General features: G+C 44.9%; 1 protein-coding gene across 6 annotated transcripts in view; it reads left to right on the top strand.

The window, feature by feature from the left end:
- The window catches only part of ARHGAP17 (Rho GTPase activating protein 17), a 94,988-nt gene extending 74,168 nt beyond the window's left edge, over positions 1–20,820 (top strand). For 2 of the 6 annotated variants that reach the window (XM_043914545.1, XM_043914548.1), the window contains 5 exons: positions 588–747; positions 2,718–2,951; positions 4,997–5,160; positions 11,429–12,031; positions 19,938–20,820. In XM_043914545.1, coding sequence (XP_043770480.1) covers positions 588–747; positions 2,718–2,951; positions 4,997–5,160; positions 11,429–12,031; positions 19,938–20,068 — 1,292 coding nt within the window. In that variant the 3' untranslated portion in view covers positions 20,069–20,820. Of the gene's footprint in view, positions 1–587; positions 748–2,717; positions 2,952–4,996; positions 5,161–11,428; positions 12,032–13,169; positions 13,222–14,960; positions 15,010–19,937 lie in introns of all 6 variants that reach the window. The other 4 variants (XR_006343094.1, XM_043914546.1, XM_043914547.1 and 1 more) reach the window with 4 other exon arrangements.
- Positions 20,821–21,832: the final 1,012 nt, after the last annotated feature.

The raw sequence follows: 21,832 nt of genomic DNA, 5'->3' as shown, positions 1-21,832 counted from the left end.
TTTTTATATAAATAAGAGTGTGGAGTGTAGTCTTTTGTATCTGGCTTCTTTCATTTAGCATCATGCTTTTCAATAAGCTCAGTCGTGTCCGACTCTTTGTGACCCCACGGACTGCAGCACCCCAGGCTTCCCTGATCATGCTTTTAAGAGCCAAGATTTCTGTCAAGAAAACAAGTCTTCAGAACCTGCTGTAGACAGTATGAAGTTGATACTGCCCTTTTTATCTATTTAATATCAAGCTGTAAATATCTTCGTTTTTTTCTGCTTCCAGTAAGTAGTCACCCATGCTCAGTGTCCTCTTCCATATTCCATGATCTTTTTTTTTTTTTTAAGAAAAGAGAAAGCAGGGGAATTGTGTAACTTGGATGCTGAATCATACCCCTCCCCTAGCTCGAGTTTTCTTACTTTACCCCCCACCCTGGTTTGGTAAACTGTCCTTAAGAAGATGAGGTGCCTGGGGCTTCCACTTGTGAAATAGTGAGGGCTCGTGGGTGAAAGAATGAGTCTCCTATCCCAGTGGGGTGTCCTCCAGCTCTCTTGACCCCATGCGCTGTGTCTAATTTACACATTTCTTTTTCTTCCGGCAGAGGTGGAATTTAACGTGTCAGAAGCGTTCGTACCTCTCACCACGCCAAATTCCAATCACTCATCCCACACTGGAAATGACCCTGTCGACTCGGGGACCTTGGAGAGGAAGCGGCCTGCCAGCATGGCGGTGATGGAGGGGGACCTGGTGAAGAAGGAGAGGTGCGTTCAGAGCTGTGGATTTTCACGGTGGTGGCAGATGGCACAGGGAAGAGTCGGTGGACCCATGGTCCCTGGTCCCGCCAAAGTAGACTTGTCATTCGGGAGCAACTCAGTCTGCTCCCAGGCCTGTTAGAGTCCAGATAGTTTCAGGAATTCGGCTCTAGTTCATTGCAAACATTAATCTGCCCCCAAAGTAGGTGTGTAGCTGTCAGTTAACACTCGTACCTGACACATTCAAGCTTTGCTTGGTGGTCTGTGATGAGCCCTACACAGTAGCATCACACACATGTTATGAATTCACCTAAATGTACTTGATTGGAGAAAAAGAAAAAAAGAGTTAAATATTGAGGATGTCTGTCCAGGAGCAAATGTGAGAACAGCCCACCTCTCATGGTGATCTGTGTGAGCTGGTGTCTAAAGACACACGTGTTTAGTACAGCTTGGTTCCTCACTGGACGCCAACCATAGAAGCCTCAGTTTTTGCCAGTTCTGGAAAAAAAAAACTATGTCGGACTTAGTAAGAGACAGTGCTAGTCTCTATACTAGGCTCCTTGGGTGATCTGTGGGATTTTCAAAGGTTATTAAGGCTATTTGTGATTTCTGCCTTCAGATGCCAATCTGTCCAACATGTATGCTGAAATGCTACTGTGTTTACCAGTAACGCTGAGTTAGGAGTCATGTGCTTTTCTCATGTACATGCAATAATCTTACTGGAAATAGTTTTACATTAAAACTAAACAACAAGCTCTTATTCTAACTGCCCGCTCTTAAAGTGAGGTGTGTTTCTTTGTTTTGCCTTTTTGTTGTTTGTTTTTAAAACCCACGGTAAAGGAAAAGCCTTTACTTTTCTGTTCTGTCACTCTGGAGGCCACATTTATTATGTGCCGAAGCTTCACTCCTCTGAACCCACATTCACACAGGCAGAAGAGCTTCCTGATGACAAACTGTCCTTCACAGAATTAGCCTTTGTGTATTTGAAGTTACAGAATGCAGTGTTAGGGTCTAGTTAGCACATGACAAAGAGTTCCCAGTCATCTTCCTGGGTGGATTCTCCCCACCAGCTGACCCAGTAACCACAAGCTCAGGCAGCCATATACCTTTTTAATTTTTTGAACTGGCCAAAAGTGTTAAAGTTCATACACCAGGGGCTTCAGTAAAAAGTGAATCTTCCTTTTAACTATCCTCCAACCACCATCTCCTTTCCCAAAGCAACTATTTTCCCAGTCCTACACGTCCTTTCAGATATATTCTTTGCATATTTACCATCATTTCTGGGCTTCCCTGGCGGCTCAGTGATAAAGAATCTGCCTGCCAATGCAAGAGATGCAGGAGATGTGGGTTTGATCCCCGGGTCAGAAAGATCCCTTGGAGTGGGAAATGGCATCCCACTCCAGTATTCTTGTCTGGAGAATCCCATGCACAGAGGAACCTGGTGGGCTACAGTCCATGGAATCGCAAAAGAGTCAGACATGACTTAGCAACTAAACAACAAACAACGCGTCCTTTCAGATATATCCTTTGCATACGCATAGACCAAAGTTTCTACATCTCAGCTTAAGAGGCGACGTGAGGCTGTCTTACATTGCCGCTGGTGGCACTTCTGTACTCAGCTTCCACCTTGATGCCCAGACACACAGATTGCAGGTGATGGCCTTGTGGAAATAAACTATGGAGATAAACATGCTGACACGATGGCACTCACTCAGGATGAGGCCTGCGTGTTTGCTTTCAACCGCTCACACCCACTTTGAGAAAGAACGTTGGTCAGCACCAGGTCCAGGTTTAAAGCCCTGTTACTCCGTGCCTGGGTAACAGACGTGACCATTCATCCGGTCCTTGCCGCTTCACTGCATGCTGGGCAACCTGGGTGGCTGTCCCCGCGCGTGGGGTTTAACACGCGGGGACCGACGGGCTTCTGTGTCAGCGGTCGGCTTGCGTGTGTGTTGTTCACTGTTTCTTCTCTCATGTAGCTTTGGTGTGAAGCTTATGGACTTCCAGGCCCACCGGCGGGGTGGCACCCTAAATAGAAAGCATGCATCCCCTGCTTTCCAGCCGCCACTCCCGCCCACAGATGGCAGCACCTTGGCTCCAGCGGGCCCAGAGCCCCCTCCCCAGAGCTCTAGGGCCGAGAGCAGCACAGGGGGTGGGACTGGCCCCTCCTCTGCGGGCATTCTGGAGCAGGGGCCCAGCCCGGGCGACGGCAGGTAAGGAGGCCAGCTTCTGCTGGCAGTGGGTGCCGGACACCCCAGCCTTCTTGCAGGTGCTGGCCTGCGGGCACGGCCTCCATGCCCCAAGGATCACTTGGCACGGCATGAACCATCTTTGCCTTCATTCCTCCTCTTGGCAAAGGATGGGAAAAAAGACTGCAAATTGCTTGCTTCCTTTCCTGTTTTCAAAAGAAAGCAACATTTGTTTGCATTCTTTACCATACTGCTTTTGGGTTGGGAAGCTAGAAGCTAATAGGTGTCTCAGTCATAAGCCTCTCTTACCTGTTTGATGTGTACTTGTTGTTCACTAGCATTTGCTTGTTGTCATCCAGAATGCTAGCTAGTAAATGTCGGAATGTAACAAGTTAGTAAGATAATTATATTCCTCGCAGTCCTTCACTCATCCATTCATCTGTCCATTCATTCATCCATTCATCCATCCACCATCCATTCATTAATCCATCTATCCAGCTATCCATCCATCCAGTCAGATTTACTGAATAACTGAGTACTGAATAATATGTGCTGGCTACTATACTGAGCATCCCCCCCGCCCCCTGACTTTAAGTCTTGTAGGGGAGGTGATACATGAGTACAAAGCAGAAAATGATCGTCAATTTTCTCAGGAGGCTCTTTTGTTACTTCACCTTTTGATTAGCCACCTGGAGTGGACTGTGAATTTATAGCAACTTTATGGAAAAATACCTTTCACCTGGAGACCTTTATTGAATTGTCCTGAATTCAGTTCTCCACTCTGACCTGGGCAGATGACCACGAGAGGCCACTTGAGGTGGTATGTTGGGTGGTTCAGAGCTGGCAGCTGCTGTAAAAGATGAGCCCCTCTTGTACATGCTAACATTTTTATGGTATTTGGTCTACCTCGGCCACCTATGAAGCACAGAACGTTCATATATCAAGTAAAGTAAAAGATAAAGCAAGGATGACCCAAGAATTGTGCACTTTTTTCCTGCCCAGAGGTGACTTTGCCTTGGGAGAGTTCCCTCAGGTCTTCTTTGGCAGGGAGAGACTGCTTATCATGTGCAAAGCGTGATGAGATGAGAATCTCATTAAATTCTCATAGCTGAACTCTGAGGGCTTTGTGCATTCCTAAATTCCTTTCTACCAGCATAATTGAAGGAAATATAGTTTCTGGTTAAAAATAGCTAAGGCTTCAAACTCCCTGGTGCTTCAAACACAAATTGTAAGCTCCACCTTGGCTTGTCCATAACTGCTGCCACACAGGTATTCATTTGGGCCTAAATCTTTTGCTTGGAGAAAAAGTCTCAGCAGACTTGCACATTTTCATTTACCTGCAGCATTCAATATTTTACTTAAGACAGAAATTAGTCTTCACTGCAGAAGGACAAATAGGATCTCCATCATCAATTTGCTCTTTGTTTTTTATGCTCTGTAGATATCTTGAGGTACATCTCATCAATGGCATTTACCTTGACAAACTGTAGCTGTAAAGTTCAGTATACAAAATTCTGAGCCAGGGATTAGTGGAACCTCAGGTCTGATCTCTACACCACTATTAACCCACCCTGGACCTTGAGTAATCATTTAGCCTCTCTGAGTTTCTCTTTCCTGCAGGTCAAGTTTGTGATAATAATTGACCACTTGATCATTTAGAGTAGCATTAGTGTTTTGCTACTGCATTTGCTTAGTTTTGTCCAATGCTTATGTCAAAATGGCCTTATTTTGAAGTCCAAAAACCCTTTCATGTCTTTTAATGTTGCCCAATGTAAGTACAAGCTCATTAGAACTTGAAATTTTTTATCGATTGCTGCAAAATGGCCTCTCGTGATTTTTAAGTGACAGAGTAGTTGGAAGACCATCTGGTGCCATGAATCTCAAAATCTGTGGTCCTGCCTGGCACCAAATAGATACCAGCTTCAGAGACTCCAAGTGAGCTATTTAAAAGTTGAGACTACCTCCTTGCCTGCTATGGGGGAAACTAGTGGGGATCCCACTCTTTATAGCATGTTTAGCTTTTCTAGCTGGGAATGCCTGACCTCTAACGTGGCTTCTGCTCCCCATAGTCCTCCAAAGCCCAAGGACTCTGCGGCTGCCCCCGCGCCCGGGAGGAACAGCAGTCAGGCGCCCCCTGGCCCAAGCCAGGCCCCGGCGGCCGCCGGCTCCCATCAGCTCTCCGTGGGCCCCGCGCACAATTCCGCCGGCCCGAGCCCGCACACTGTCCGCCGAGGTAAGTCCCCGCCACCTTCACCCGTGCCCCTGGGGAAGGACACGCACACCTCCCTGGGTCAGCGTAGCGGTCAGGCTGAGAAGCTCTCTGGCTGATGGTTCCACGTCTGTTGCAACCTGGCAAGCAGAAAAACCAGTCGATAAGGAAAAGAATCCTTAAGGGAAGTGGAAAAATGGGGAGCAGGCAAGCAGGCCTTTCAGAATATGTTTGAGCTCCCAAGCCTAACAGTCATTTCTCCAGAAATGCTCCCCGTTTTCCAGGAACGTGGTGTTCCAAGGCCTCGCTCTGTTTTTGGAACCACAGCCTCTGTCCCAGCCAGGTTTCCTGGGTCTGGGAGCCCCCAGGCTCTCTGGGTTGGGCTCTGGGCCTCTGGGTCCCTATTCACGTGTAATCTGACCTGCTCCCACCTATGCCGCTGTGGTCCTCACCCCCGCAGGCAGGGACGTGGCTTTTTTTTTTTTTTTTTAATGAAAAATTCTTTAAATTCTATAGTGCTTTACAGTTTTTCAAAAGTTTTGCACACGTGATTTCATATAATCCCATAACAACGCCCCCTTTATTTCCCTACCCCTATCTTGCCCCTCCCCGAATCCCTCTCCCTAGTGGTAAACACTGGTTTGTTCTATGTATCTTTGAGTCTGCTTCTTTTTTGTTTTATTCACCAGTCCATTGTATCTTAGATTCCATGTAGAAGAGATACCATACAGGATTTGTCTTTCTGTCTGATTTATTTCGCTCAGCATAATGCCCGTCAGGAGGGGGATGGCTTTAAGCCACAAAGCTGAGTGCGTCATCCTGGCTGGGACCCTCCATACCTTCCATGCAGACCTCCCACCAGGCACCCTGCCTGGCCTGGCCACGTGGTCTAGGTTGGCGCCTCTGAGTCCAGCTCTTCCCCTGCCCCCTCACTGACTTCATCCTCACTGGTCCGCTCTCTCTGTTCCTCAGATGCACTAAGCTTATTCACTCTTTAGAGCTTCTGCACATGTTGTCTCTTCCAGAACATTCTGTCCCACATCTTCACATGGTTCCTTCTTTTTTGTTTTATTGGGGTAGGAGCACATGAGATCTACCCCCTTAAATATTTGTGTACAATAGACAGTACTGCACTCTTCCGTGCATAATACAATCCTGTACTGTAGGCACAGTGATATACAGGAGCTCTCCAGAAGCTACCTAACATGATTGATACCTTATGCGTGTTGAATACCAGTTCTCCATCACTCTCCAGCTTTACTCTTGCCCCCAGCCCCTGGCAAATCCCATCCCACTCCTGGTTCCAAGAGTTTCACTGTTCTTGATACCTCATGTATGTGGAATCAGTTAGAATCTGTCCTTCTGTGACTAGCTTGTTTCACTTAGCATCATGTCTTCTTTTTTTTTTTTTTTCCATTTATTTTTATTAGTTGGAGGCTAATTACTTTACAGTATTGTAGTGGTTTTTGCTATACATTGACATGAATCAGCCATGGATTTACATGTGTTCCCCATCCCGATCCCCCCTCCCGCCTCCTTCTCCATCCCATCCCCCTGGGTCTTCCCAGTGCACCAGCCCTGAGCACTTGTCTCATGTGTCCAACCTGGGCTGGTGATCTGTTTCACCCTTGATAGTGTACTTGTTTCAATGCTGTTCTTTCAGAACATCCCACCCTCGCCTTCTCCCACAGAGTCTAGCATCATGTCTTTAACGTTCATCCGTGTTGTTATATATGATAGAATTTCCTACTTTTTGAGGCTAAATAATATTCCATTTTATGTATATACCACCTTTTTAAAAATCCAGTCATCCCTTCTCAGTGTAGTAGGAAAAAAATTTGGAAGTAATTTTTGATGCATAAAAGTATAGAAGATGCAATAAAGTATAGAAGATACATGTCCAATATGCTGAATACTAAATTTAAAAAATCAGGAGCCACTTAAAGGGCTGATATCCTGTTCATCATAAAATTGAGATAAAAATTAATTGTACTAAGAAAAACCTTTTCACCTCCTCAATAAAAATGACCATTTTTCTTTAAAGAAAAAAAAATCCAGTTATCCATCAATGGGCAATAGATTGGTTCCACATCTCGGCCATTGTGAATTATGCTTCAGTGAACATGGATGTGCAAACAATCTCTTCAAAATCCTGATTTCAGTTCTTTTGGATAAATACTCAGTAGTGAGATTCTTGAATCAATATGGCAGTTTTATTTTTTAACTTTTTTAGGAGACTCCATTCTGTTTTCCATAATGGGTGTACCTATCTACGTTCCCACCAATAATGTATAAGAGTTCCAGTTTTTCCATATTCTCACCAATGCTTGCTCTTTTTTTTTTTTTATATTAGCCATTCTAACAGGTATGAGGTAATATGTTGTTTTGGTTTTGATTTGCATTTTCCTGATTGTTACAATGTTGAGCACCTTTTCATATGTCTGTTGGCCATTTTTATGTCATCTTTAGAGAAATGCCCATTCAAGTCTTGAGTCTATTTTAAAATCAGATTATTACTTATTTTGCTATTGAGTTGTAGGAGTTCTTTATATACTTGGGGAATTAACACCTTTTCAGATACATGATTTTGAAATTTTTCTCCCATTCTCCCATCTCTCTTCATTCTGTCGCCTGTTTCTTTGGTTGCTTTACCAAAGCTTAGTAGTTTGATATAACCCCATACATCTATTTTTGCTTTTGTTGCTTGTGCATTTGATGTGATATCCATGAAACCACTGCCAACACCAATGTTATGAAGCTTTCGCCTTGTGTTTTCTTCAAATAGTTTTACAGTTTCAGGTCATAGATTTAAGTCTTCAATCCATTTTGAGTTGACCTCTGTGTTTCGTGTAAGATAAGGGTGCAGTTTCACTCTTTCACATGCGAGTATCCAGTTTTGCCAACATCGTCTGTTGAGAAAACTATCCTTTTTCCATTGTGTATTTTTGGTACCCTGTTGAAGATCAGTTGATGGTACAGACATGGATTCATTTCTGTGCTCTGTTCCCTCCATCCTTCAGGTTTCAGCTCAAAGACTTCCCCAGTGAACCCTCCCTGACCACCCAGTCTGAACTGAGGACCACCCGCCAACCCCCACCACTCACACAAGTCATTCTCTTATCACATCACTCTGTGTCTTTCAGAGCCTTTCTCTCCATCTGAAATTTTTTTAATTTGTGTTTTAACGTATTGCTAGTCTCCCCTCGTAGCTCACAGAACTGGGATCTTGCCTGTCTCATGCACTCCTATATTCCTAGTCCTGGTCCCGTGCCTGTTACAGAGAGGATACTCAAATATGTATGGTCTGGGAGCTAGAGAAGCTTGAATGATTCAGATCTTGGGATGATTTTGCTCTCCTCCCACCATCTGGGACATTTGGCAATGTCTGGAGACTTCTTGTTGTCACAACCAAGGAGGGGAGCAGCATTGGCATCTAGTGTGTGGAGGGCCAAGATGCTCGTAAACATCCTACCATGTGCGAGACAGCCCCCCACAACACAGAACCATCTAGCTCCACATGTCAGTAATGCTGAGGCTGACAAACTCTGGGCTACAAAGAGACATGATTCACTGAAGATGTTTCTAAAGCCAGTTAAATTCCATGTGAACCAGGGCACCCTACATCTTAACTGCAAACTGCATTTATCAGAGTATGGGTGATCTTCAATATAAAATGACATATATATTTTTTTAATATTAAATTTGATATAACTTTAGACTTAAAGGAGAGTTGCAGAGATAGTATAGAACATGCACACATAATCTTCACTGAACCTCTCTTAAATTTTTATATTTTTATAGAACAACTATAGATATCAGGAAATAACACTGATACAGTGCTATTAGCTAAACTTTAGGCTTTGACTGCATTTCCCCAGTTTTTCCAATAAAGTTCTGTTTCTGTCCCAGTATCAATCCAGAATCCCATATTGCAGTTATTTTTTTAAGGTGTACAATGTGATGATTTAATACATGTATACACTGTGAAGTTATTACCACAATCATGTTAAGAGGTTAATATCCAAGATATATAGGAAACTCATACAGTTCAATAGCAAAACAGAATACCCCATTTAAAAATGGGCAAAGAGTATATTTCTAAGTTCATTTTCTTATATTATCATCTCTGTAACCAGGACTGGGGAAACAATAAGTAACAGTTTTGCTATTAAAAAATCTTACGGAGGCTCTCATCTAAGCCACCATCATCTTTGTCTGCATCCTAACTGATGCTCAAGGGAAGTTAGGTCTTTTCTACGAGGATTCCAGGTATAGCCCTGGAATCGAGGTTGAGATTACTTCATAGCCCCTTTAGGAGTTTATCCTGCGTCATAGATCTCAGGCTTCCTCACAAGAAGAGTCTGAGCCTTTATGCACCGTCCGCCTACCCTGACTCAGCCTCCCAGCACCTGCATGGTGGGCTTAGACGAGGCCTGCCTTCCTCCCAGCCTGGCCTCCACGCTGGACTTAGACCTTGTCACGCTGCTCTCATGCTTTCTGTCCTGATTCCCTCCACACCCTTAAATGTCAGGAATGATCTTTTATTCAGCATGAATTTGTACTTAATATTGTTTAGAACAGAATGCTGGAAAATTTCCTTTTTAAGTTGCTTATGATAACCAGAGTGCAGCTAATGTTCCAGATTCCTTTGTCAGTGGGTTGGTTGTTTCTGTGGGAAAAGATCTTCCCATTTCCAGGGTCAAAAGTTCTATCGGGTCAGCAGAGTAGACTTTATTCCTTTTTTATTCCTGAATTCTGGACCCTATGAGCAGGGAGCCAAGCAGTGTAGTAAGGAAGAAGAGAGAAAAAAAGAGTCCAAGGAGGCCACAGGATATGGTGTGAGCCTCTGCTCTGCTCCGTACTGGCTGTGTGACCTTTTACAAACACATGACCTCTCTGAGCCTCAGTTTTCTGCACCATGAAATGGATATGGTAATGCCTGTCTTGCAGTGAGCTTATGAGACTTAAATGAGACTATGTAAAGGGCCTAAATTGGTGCCAGTCATGTGTTAGGTGAATGATACACCTTCATTTCTTCCCTTTGTTTCCCTCTTCCTTTCTTGGAGGATCTCAGCAAAATTTGAAAAAATGCTAAAGTTTCTCCTTTCCACCCATTTCTCCCAGCCCCACACCAGCTCCAGAGTTGTTTTCCTCTCCTGCCCTGCCATCCTCGGTACCAAATTCCCACCCCCAGAGATACTGATCTCAGCTGGCGTAGGGAGTAGAGTGATGCAATTCAACTCTTGGAACTGAATCCAAGGCGATCATCCAGATTTATACTTTTATCTAGAATATATGTATTAGCACCAATGATTCTGGAATTTGTAGAATTTCTGTTAATAATAATAATAATAATAATAATAAATATCATGCCCTCTAGGAGAGAATACCTTAGGGCAAGGGGTCCATGGTTACATACAGGCGGCCCAGTCATGCTTAGAGACCCCCTTAGCTGTTCTTGGAGAAGGAAATGGCAACCCACTCCAGTATTCTTGCCTGGAAAATTCTGTGGATGGAGGAGCCTGGCAGGCTACAGTCCATGGGGTCACAGAGTCGGACACGACTGAGCGACTAACACTCTGCTGTTCTTAAGGTGCTTGACTCCATGTAAGTGGGTCAGCCTCTGTTAACTGAGTGTTCTAATTATTCAGCTTTTAAAATGATGGGTTTTTAAAGACCTATATGTGTATAATGTACTTTTTAAAAAATAGCCTTTTTATTTTGGAATAATTTTAGATTTACAGAAAAGTTACAAAGGTAGTCTAAGAGTTTCGGTGTACTTCTCACTCACTTTCCCCTATGGTTAACATCTCCCATCACCAGGGTACTTTATCACGGCTGTGAAACCAACTCTGGTACATTTTACTACTGACCACACTCCATATTTTGTTCAGATCTCACCAGTTTTTCCTCTACTGGCCCTTTTCTGGCCCCAGCTTGTCCCCCCTCCCAGGACAGTAGTGGCATTTAGTCAACATCGCCTCTCCTTACCGATTTCTAGACTATGACAGTTTCTTAGTCTTCCCTTAGTTTTTCATGGCCTTGACAGTTCTGGGGAGTCCTGGCATTTTTGAAGACAGTCTGTCAATTTGCATTTGTCAGATGCTTTTCTCACGGTTAGGCTGAGACCGTGGGGTTGGGAGGTGCCAACTTGCTGACATGGGGTTGGGAAGTGGGGGCAGGTCCGGACATCACCTAGCTTACACGGTGAGGTTAAGCTCGGTTCCTGGTCCAGGGGCCGTTGGCCACCCCCAGCACTCCGCTTCCTGAGAGATGTTTTTCCTTTGTGCAGCTGTTAAAAAACCTGCTCCAGCACCCCCGAAACCAGGAAACCCGCCTCCCGGCCATCCCGGGGGCCAGAGTTCTCCAGGAGCATCTCAGCACCCACCCAGCCTGTCACCAAAGCCGTCCACCCGCAGCCCTTCTCCCCCCACCCAGCCCCCAGGCCAGGCCCCTGGCCAGCCCTGCGCCACCTCGCAGCTCTCGGCACCACGGAGGTACTCCAGCAGCCTGCCTCCGATCCAAGCCCCCAGCCACCCGCCGCCGCAGCCCCCGACGCAGGCCGCACCGCCGGCGGCGCTCACCAAGCCGGGCAGCCAGGGCCCACCCGCGCCCGGGGCGCCCGGCGAGCCTGGACTCGAGCAGTCATCCCACACCCCTCCCCAGACTCCGACGCCCCCCAGCACTCCGCCCCTTGGCAAACAGAACCCCGGCCAGGCGGTGAGTAACCCCGAGACCGCACAGCCACACGCTGGAACCTTACCGAGACCGAGACCAGTACCAAAGCCAAGGAACCGGCCCAACGTGCCCCCGCCCCCTCATCCTCCCGGCGCGCACCCGGCCGGGGACGGCAACCTCAGCATCGCAGCTCCCACCGCCTCCAAAATAGTCACAGGTAAGTGGGAAATGGATTCAGACAGTTCCCCCTGCCAACTCTACCTTGCTTTTTACTGTTCTCCTTCATTTAGGCTTCGGTTTTACATCAGGGGTTGGCAAACTAGGACTGCGGGCCAAATCTGGCCCCCAGCTAGTTTTAATAAATAAAGCCTTATTGGAACACAACCACGCCCATTTGTTGACATGCTGTTTCTAGCTGCTTCTATGCTAAAACAACAGCGTTATATCGTCCTATACTCGCAGAGCCTTCAGAGTTACTGCCTGGCCCTTCAAGTTTGCCAGCCCCTGATGTATGGGATCACTATGTTTAAGAACCTGATGTATGGGATCACTATGTTTAAGAACCGTCTACATTTTCTAGGCATAATGACCTAATCCAAGTGGAAGGTATTGTCCAACTTGAGCATGATATTCGTTTCTTAGTGAACTCCTCATTAAAATGCTTGTTTTCTTTTTAAGAGTAAAAATATTTAGAGTAAGTGAAGCACTTCAGGTATAATCTTAAAAAATATGTTTTGTGCTAAACCGGATACTCTCAGCAGGGAGATTTGAGACACGTGAGAATGCCAGCCTTTAGTGGCAAAGAACAAAATTGAGATTTCCTTTTAATTCTATGGAAACCTGTTTTAGGTATTGATGATTGTACAGATTTTACCTCTCTCATGGGATATTTTTTATTGGCAGTCTGGAACATGACCATTTATTTAATTGTGATTTTTTTTTTTAAATTTCCATCCCAAGTGCTCTAATTTACTGTTTAAGGATGAGATGGATGAATTTTTTTTAAATGTTTTTAAAAATGGTAATTAGGAACTTTGAATAATTTCTTAGAACAGCCTAGTTTTATATTTTCCTAAGTGGAACTGTTTTTAGAGAAGTAGCTGAAATATACTTCTGGGCCCTCCAGCCATGCTGAATGATATCTCTGCTAAAAGATGAGCAAAGGATACATCCCACTGTAAGTGGTGAGGGTTAACTGACTAGTCTTTTGATAACTCCCCCCGCCTCCCAGGAATATATTGCGTGATTTGCATGTGTTAAAAATTGTGAGCTTTTTTTCAGATGACACCTCAGCTTTTGTTTAAAAAACGAAAACAAAGCCACATTGGTTTGTTTGTTTGTTTGTTTTCCGATAGATGCCCTTCCTAGCGCCCTCACAGGTGGGGAAGGTTTCCAGGAGTAAGTAAGGTCTGTAACCCTCCCCGAGCAGCTTGCCCGCAGCCCCAAATGCTCCTGCTTAGCCGTGTTTTGTATACGTGCTTTTGACTTTGTGCTCAAGAGCAGCCATCCGACCCCCTGCCATCCATTCTCTAGCGGGTAGACATCACCCTTGTTTATATCAGAAGCACTTTGAGCTGCGGTGCTCCACATTCGAGGTACAGGCATCAATAGATCTCGAGCCCAATTGCAAGCCGCTCAGATAAGAATACTAAGAAACGTTTCCTTTCTTTTTGGTAAACCTTTCCCAAGCGTCTGCTCTGCTCAGCGTGATTTCCCTGTCATTGATTGGCCCCTCAGCATCCAACCAAAGAGGACTGGGGTACAGTTAGCCCAGAAAATGGCGTCCCTTATGTCTTGAGCTTTAATTTTTAATTAACTGCATGGAGCTTCTTAATTCGGTGTTTGAAATTCTCAGGATCCCCATCCCCTCCAAAAAACATTCTTTCTCCAGAGATCCCACACTAAATTTCTTTGCATTCTGGCATGCTTACATTTTGCTTTCGTGAACCACATGAGCTTTTTGAAAGGGACTGTGAGGCTCATCCGAATCATGCCTTTAGGTCCACGCTTGGACGGCATAAGGCTCTTGTTACGTGTGCAACTCAGTTCTAATCAGCTGATCTGAGCCTTAAGCCTTCAGTGGGCTACTTAGAGTTTTCCCAGCTTTGGCCTGAGGAAGGCTTTCAGTAAAAACCAGAATGGGAAAACAAGAACTCAGTTTTTACAACCAGTGGAGGGCTCAGGTCTTATTCCACCTTCCTGACTCCTGGGTAATAAACCCAGAAGTCTGCAGTTACCCAGTTGGGTGTGGAAATCACAGAGTGAAAAGACTAAATCCTAAATAAGCCTGAGCCTTTTAACACTTTAATTCTTGTGATACATCAGAATTTTATTTCCAGATCTTCCCTTTTGTTTAGAGGAAAGACTACAATCAGAATTGTATCTGCTCTTCAGTACCATTGTTATCCGGGTGTTTTTATTCCAGAAACTTATTTTATTGATGTGCTATGACACTGTAATGTTCTGTACTTTAACAATTATCAGATAAGTGAAATTTGATATTACAAATACTTTTCCTAGGATATTAGCTAAATATTGTAAAAATCAATCTGTATTTTGAATTCTCCTAACTCAAGAAATTCCAGGTCACCATATCTTTGTTTTACAGAATTAATTTTTAATTTCTTCAAATCCCCTGAATTGCCATTAGAAGTACATAAAAAGCGAGCATTTAGAATTTACGAATATGCTTATGTTGATCATGCTGCTGTTAACCAATCTGGGATACAGTCATTGGGTTTTTCAAGAAGAAGAAAATGTTAACTTCCCTAGACAGGTAGTCCTTTATTATGAAATCATGTTTTCACTTGGAAAACTCTAGACAGACAAATTCCTGAAAACAGGTTATTCACTGAAAGCATTTAATCTTAAAAACTGATTTATGGCCTGGGGATTAAGATAAGCTCTCAGGGGAGATTACTGATACCAAAGAGGTTTGGCAGTCCATTTCTGGCAGCTTAGCACCAGAGAAAGGAGGGATTCTGCTATCATTCTGAATCTCTTCTTCATTGTTACTCTAGAAAGCAGTAGGAAAAAAGAAAAGCAGTAGGATTTTAGCTTTGCAAGGAAAAGAGTTTACATCTTGCTGTTTTTAAAGTAATAGATTTTAGAGTGTTCTAATCTAAACATTTCATTAAATAATTTAGATGTATGACCTGCCATATTCAGTAAGAACTGAAATTGGAATATTTAATGGTAAGGAAAAGGCACCTGATTGGCCAAAGCGTTGTTGCTCCTTGATGATCATGTTTGCGCACTAATGCCTGATGTTAACCGTTCACTCTAACCCTGCCTGCTCGCACCCCCACTAACAGTGCATGCACGAAAGGAGGCTGGCTTTGTTCATGCTTGCTGCCAAGTACTCTGCTCACACACCCGCAGCACGTCGTCACCGGGCTGGCCTTGTCACCCCTTCAACTTCTGGCCTTTTCTGTCCCGGGCAGGCTTGAGGGGTAGTGAAGAACCACACACTAGAGTCAGACATGCCTGAATGCGAATTTCAGCTCTCTGTGTAACAACGGCACCGCGTCACCTGGTTGATCTGTAAAATGGTGACATTTGCGAGAGTAGCTACCCAAGGCGTTACAGTAGATAAAATAAGAAAAGGATCTTACAGTTCTTAATATACAGGGGGTCTGAGTCAGTGGTAGCTATTTATTATCATTTTTATCAAGAAAAGATAGATAATCAGAGTTAGGTATTAGATTCGTATGTCACCATTTTAAAAACTCACATGCACGGACCCAAACATGTTAGGTCTGGAGCCCAGGCATCCATAGTCTGATCCCCATGTGCCACTTGGTAGTGGGTTGAAAAGACAGTGCTCTGGAGGAGAAGATTTTTTTTTTGGAGTATAATTGCTTTACAGTGTTAGTTTCTGCTGTTCAACAGCATGAATCAATTATATGTATGCACATGTACCCTCCGTCTTGGGCCTCCCGTCCACCCCACCCCCACCCCACCACCTCTCCAGGTCATCAGAGAGCCCCGAGCTGAGCTCCCTATGCAGGAATGGAATAGAAGATATTCTTAATTTAGTGAGCCTGAACGTTAATTTAGTAAATCATCTGTCCACTGCACAGTGGTAGAACGAGTCACAATAGTCATCATCAAACACTCGACACTTTGCTGGTTCTCATAGCTTTTGCTTTTTAAAATTAAACTTTTTTTTAGTAGCAGGAAAGTAACATATTGGGACTTCCCTTGTGGTCCAGTGGTTGAGAATTCACCTTCCAGTGTAGGGGGTGCAGGTTTGATCCCTGGCTGGGGAGCTAAGATGCCACAGGCCTTGTGGCCAAAAAACCAAAACATAAAACAGAAGCAATATTGTAACAAATTCAATAAAGACCATAAAAATGGTCCAGACGAAAAAAAATCTTTCCAGAAAAGTAATATATTAAGAAAATAAATAAATATGGATACTAAAGCAAACTGGGAAATTAGAAATAATAAGAAATCACCCTTCCATAACTGAAGAAGTCCACTATTCATATTTTATTTTTTCCTTCTAGTCTTTTTTTCTTCTAAAAGGCAAAGGGATGCATGATCATAATTGTTTGGCATATACAGAGTTTGATTTTGCATTTTGATTTTACTTTACGTCATGTGCTCTTTCTTGTATTATGATATAATTTTTATAACTTTATAACATATGCTATTTCCCATGTTATAATTTAGTTTTTCAATGACTACATTATGTTTCATTAAGCGGATGTTTTATTGCTCACGGTTGGACATGTAAGTGGCTTCTGCTTTTAGTTACATTTTATTTTTAATAAGTAGATGTCAGGATCATGTCAAGATAAACATCCAGTGAGACCAGAACAGGCGCCCTCCTTTGACTGAAATAATAAAAAGTTGACTCAAAGTCGCTTATAGATGAGTAAGCCTCTCCCAGCCCTAGAAAACTGATGAGGATTATAAGGAAGTCATTCCCTCAGACTCTTGCTTAGAGAAGGATTTAATGATTGAGATGGGGTGATTCACCCTGCACTTGTGTCTGAAATGTTGAATTTCAGGTTTGTATTTGGATCCCTTAACGTGTCAAAGTGGCTATCAGAATAACCTTGCTTTTCTGAAGGATAGGTTTACCACCTAAATCACATACTCAATTTTGTCGAAGTGACAGACGTTCTAGGACCATACCCTAAACTGCAGAATGCCAGTTCCCACCCTCGGAGGGCCCGCTCTCAGATGTGTGTGTGTGCTCAGTAGCTCAGTCGTGTCCGACTCTCTGCAACACCATGGACTGTAGCCCACCAGGCTCCTCTGGTGGATCCAGGGTATGTTAGTCAGAGCCCCAGAGCCCTGGTGAACCACATGGCATTCTACCAGCAAGCAGAGGCTGTGACCTGGCCCTCTTCCTCTGCCTTCTTATAATATCTTTCATATGAACTTAACTCATATGGTGACGTGTGTGGAGCACTTAGCACCACACCTGGAAAGTAGTAGCTGCTCCGTAGCTTCGGCTACTGGGATAAAGATCAGTCTCTTTCTGAAAGCTGGCTCTGCACGCATGCCATGATTCTTACTGCTTTTGTATGTAAACAGATGTGTTGTTTTCTTTCAAGAAATGATTCGTATAAAAGTGAGATGGGGGAAGTCCACCAGATGGGGGAAATCCATCAGGCAAACCAGGCAGGGTGAAGTAAAGGAATTTCCCCTTTCCCCCACCACACATTTTTCTTCTAAGTATGTAAGTAATGTGTGTTCATCATAAATAGCTAGAGAAATTCAGAAAAGTCAAGTCCAGAAATTATCTGTGATATTAAAAAAAAAAGAAGAAGAAAGATAACAAGTTTGTACTCTGAAAAGGATCTGTGACTGATAGGTGTCACATTTACATATAAATAGAGATACTGATCAGTAGAAATCTATCTCGTATGCACACTCCCTTTGCATCATGCATGTCAGTTCCATAGTACTGTAAAGTCTGTGAGCCAAGAAGCAGCACTGACTGATTGTCCCATCTGTCTTGTTGGGTTAGGATAAAGGTAAATGCAGTGAATTTCTTGTATCGGTGTTGTCTTCAAGACATGGCTACTTCTTTACATGAGGCTATCGGCAAAGCAGATTAGAAAGGTGGCTGGACTAGATGACTCTTTATCTATTCTTCTGTCCAGACAGACAGACAGCCACAACGTTTATTGAATGTCTGCTATTAACTCATCACTGTTCTGGGCACTAAGGATACACTGTAAGTAGGACAGACATGGTCCCTGCCCTCTTTGACTTTCATTCTGCTGAGGACAAATCTGAGACTGTCTGTATTCTGTGTACATAGACCACCCTTACCTATACCATTAAACAGTGCGGTTCAGAGTCATTCAGTTGACTTTATGATTCTCATAAGATCTGAACTGTCTGAAATGACATGCAGCACCTCAACTCTTTGACACCTTGGCACCTCCATAAATCTGGACATTTACCTGAGTTATGGTGCATAGCAAATCTCAAGGGATGGTCTGCCAACCCAAGAGTGACTGAGAGAAAAGGGACACCCCAGGAAGTAAGTAGATCTCGCAGCTCAGAGGTATAGGGATGTGTCAGAGCAGGAGTTGCAAAGAAGTGAGCCTCCTAGGATACACCTGCATTTGCCTGTTCTGCCTATGTGGATCAGGAGCGGCTAAAACAGAAGTCCTGTTTAGTACTGTTGAAAGCAGCTTCCAGCAAGGGCAGACTCTGCACCACAGCCAGTACAGAAAAGCAGCTCTAAGCGTAACAGGGAAACTCCAGCACCACCCCCCCCCCCGCCCCCCCGAATCTGGTTCCCTCCCTGCTCCCTACATGACTAGCTCTAACCTGACAAAAGGAAACTACAGCACATCTAAACATCTCCCGCCTCTCTTCCACTGCCCTAAAATCTCTAACAAGGCTCATCATTTGCTAGAATTCACATCTACTAGAGAAACAAATTTTTCAAGACTGGAAGGCCTGTCTAAAGCTGTGTCTGACTTGTTCACTACTGCATCCTCACAGCTAGAATGTGGTAGGTACTGAGCAAGTATTTGTTCATGATGAAGGAATCTGAGGCTCACCGTCTCACTAGGAAGAGGGCTGTGATTGGCTCAGGTGTCTGATGAGCATGAGCATGAGTGACCATGCTTGAGGACCATGTATTTGCTATCTCACAGAAAGAGTTCCAGCCAATGTAATAAGACACGAAAAAGGAATTGGAGGTATATAAGTGTGAGAAATGGGTTTCCCAGATGGTGCTAGTGGTAAAGAACCCACCTGCCGATGCAGGAGATGTAAGAGACACGGGTTCAATCCCTGGATCAGGAAATCCCGTGAAGAAGGGCATGGCAGCCCACTCCAGGATTCTTGCCTGGAGAGTCCCATGGACAGAGGAGCCTGGTGAGCTACAATCCACAGGGTTGCACAGAGTTGGACATGACTGAAGTGACTTAGCATGCTTGCACAAGTATTAGATGAGAAAATTAACATTTGTAGGAGATTTGGTGCTCTGCCCCAGTGATTGTCAGCCAGAGGTGATTGTGCCCTCCCACCTCCCACCCAGGGACATCTGGCAGTGTCTGGAGACATCTTTGGCTGTCAGCTGTGGGAAGGAGAGTGTGTGACATCAGCATCTCACGGGCTAAGGGCAGGGATGCTGCTGCTCAGCATCCTACAGTGCACAGGACAGCCCCACGCCCAGGGTGATCTGGCCCCACATGTCACTAATGCCGAGGTCGAGGGCACAGCGCTCATTAATAACAGGAGGAAACTCACCAGCCTCAGAGGAGGGAACCCTTTCCAGTGAAGCTCAGCCCTTCCCGTAGCCCAGATGTCAGCAGACTTCCGTTAACGCCTTAGAGGTACTGGTAGGAATAAGGTCTCTTTTCCTCAGTCACAGCAAGCAGATCCTTCCAGGGTTGCATCTCTGAGGATTGCTGTGGGCTCCCAGAAAGGACCACCGGAGCCAGGTGGTCTGAGCCACGTGGCTGCCCCTGGTCTCCAAGGCTTGACTCAACTTCTTAGGGCTAATGGTGCCTGTAGTAGGGGAGTGTGGGTGCATGGGCTGACTCTCAAACTCTCCAGCTTCTCCTCTTCTCAGAGAACCTCGGTGGCCTCTTGGGCATTTCCGCACCATTGATACCATGTCTCCTCATGTTTTTGTCCAGACGCCAATTCTAGGGTTTCAGAACCGCTTCGCAGCATCTTTCCTGAAATGCATTCAGACTCAGCCAGCAAAGACGTGCCCGGCCGCATTCTGCTGGATATGGACAATGATACAGAAAGTACCGCCCTGTGAAGAAAGCCACGCCCCACCCTTGACCCCTTCCACCCTGGCGAGTGGAGCAGGGGCAGGCAGATGTTAATCTTCGCAGACCAAACAGTGAGAAGCTTTCAGTGAAGTGGAGAAAGAAGGGCCTCACCATGTGGGACTTGGCCTTCTCGCAGCCTCAGGAGAGGGCAGAGGCTGACACTTAAAGCTGGATGACCTGTGTCTTGAAGAAGTTGGCTTTCTTTACATGGGAAAGAATCATGCCAAAAAAAAATTTTTTTTTTTTTTTTTTAAAGAGAGAGAGATACCTACAGTGGAAGGTGTATCATTGCCGAGACATGTGTAAGAAGCTTTTGTCCCTGCTGGTCACGCAGGCAGCACCATCGGCAACTTGGAATGAACAAAGAGCCGTGCATTAACTCTCTATTTAATGAAGTACACCATTATGCTCACCTATTTCCTGCTACTTGGACTTTCCTTCTCATCTATCACGAGGGAGTTTCCTCTCCTTCAGACATGCTGCAGAATCGTTTTGTATGAAGTATGGTCTGTGTCTCCCCGACCCCTCTGAACCACGAGCATTGGGGGTGACTGCTGGATCCGTCACCTCAGCAAACTGGATCGCCTTGTGCCTTGTTGGATTGCCAGAATGTAGACAGAAATGTACTGTTCTTTTTTTTTTTTTAAACAATGTAATTGCTACTTGATAAGGACCGAACGTTATTCTAGTTTCATGTTTAATTTGAATTAAATATATTCTGTGGTTTATATGAAAACTATCATTCTTGCAGGCAAAACTGTGGATTGTGTGTGTGCATGTTGTCATTTGTCACTTGACTGCAGAGACCTGTGGATGGGGGACTTCCCTGGCAGTCCAGTGGTTAGGAGTCTGCGCTTCCACTGTAGGAGGCGTGGGTTCCCTCCCTGGGCAGGGAAACTGAGATCTCACAGTCAAAAAAAATTTTTAATTAAAAAAAAAAAGACTTGTGGATGGGATACCTGAAAGTCTTAACTGTGAACATAGAAGTTTGAAAGGGTCAAGAGCAAGGTCGCAACAGTGAGACCCGCCCCCAGGGGACCTAGAGACCTCCCAGACTGGTTGTCTCTCATCGAATGTTCCAGGGGCTGGACTCTTCGTCTTACCAGTCCTGATTCTTTTTCTTGTCTGGAGACACTTGTCCAGAGACACTTAGACACTCGGAGGCCAGCTCTCAGTATCTTAGCCCCACAGGCTCAGTGCAGGCGGCAGAACCATTCATTACCTTCCAGGGAAATCCCTCTTCTAGGGACCGGAAAGCACTTCTTTCCCAGGATTGAAATAACCTGGGAAGCGTGGAGGGGGGACTGGAGCAAAGTGAGGCTGATTGGCTGGACACATATTGTGTTGATAGTGCCCCCCCCCCCCCACCGTGGCCCAGATTTGGCATCATCTCTTGGGACGCCTGCTGCCATGCTGGCTGCCCCAAGCGGCTCCATTGATGGAATCGCTCGCCAGGCACATCCATGACCCGACCCCTGCTCAGAGGCCACTGGACCTGCTTGCCCTATTGTTGTTGTTGTTCATTCACTTAGTTGTGTCTGACTCTTTGCAACCCCATGGAGTACAGCACACCAGGCTTCCCTGTCCTTCACTGTCTCCAGGAACTTGCTCAAACTCATGTCCATTGGATCAGTGATGGCCATCCAACCAATCTCATCCTCTGTCACCCCTTTCTTCTCCTGCCTTCAGTCTTTCCCAGCATCAGGGTCTTTCCCAATAAGGTGGCTGTTCGCATCAGGTGGCCAAAGACT

The sequence above is a fragment of the Cervus elaphus genome, chromosome 10, assembly GCF_910594005.1.
Source record: "Cervus elaphus chromosome 10, mCerEla1.1, whole genome shotgun sequence".
NCBI classification, from domain to species: Eukaryota; Metazoa; Chordata; class Mammalia; order Artiodactyla; family Cervidae; genus Cervus; species Cervus elaphus.
The sequence above is the reverse complement of the archived record's forward strand: the minus strand, read 5'-3'. Positions and strand labels throughout refer to the sequence as shown.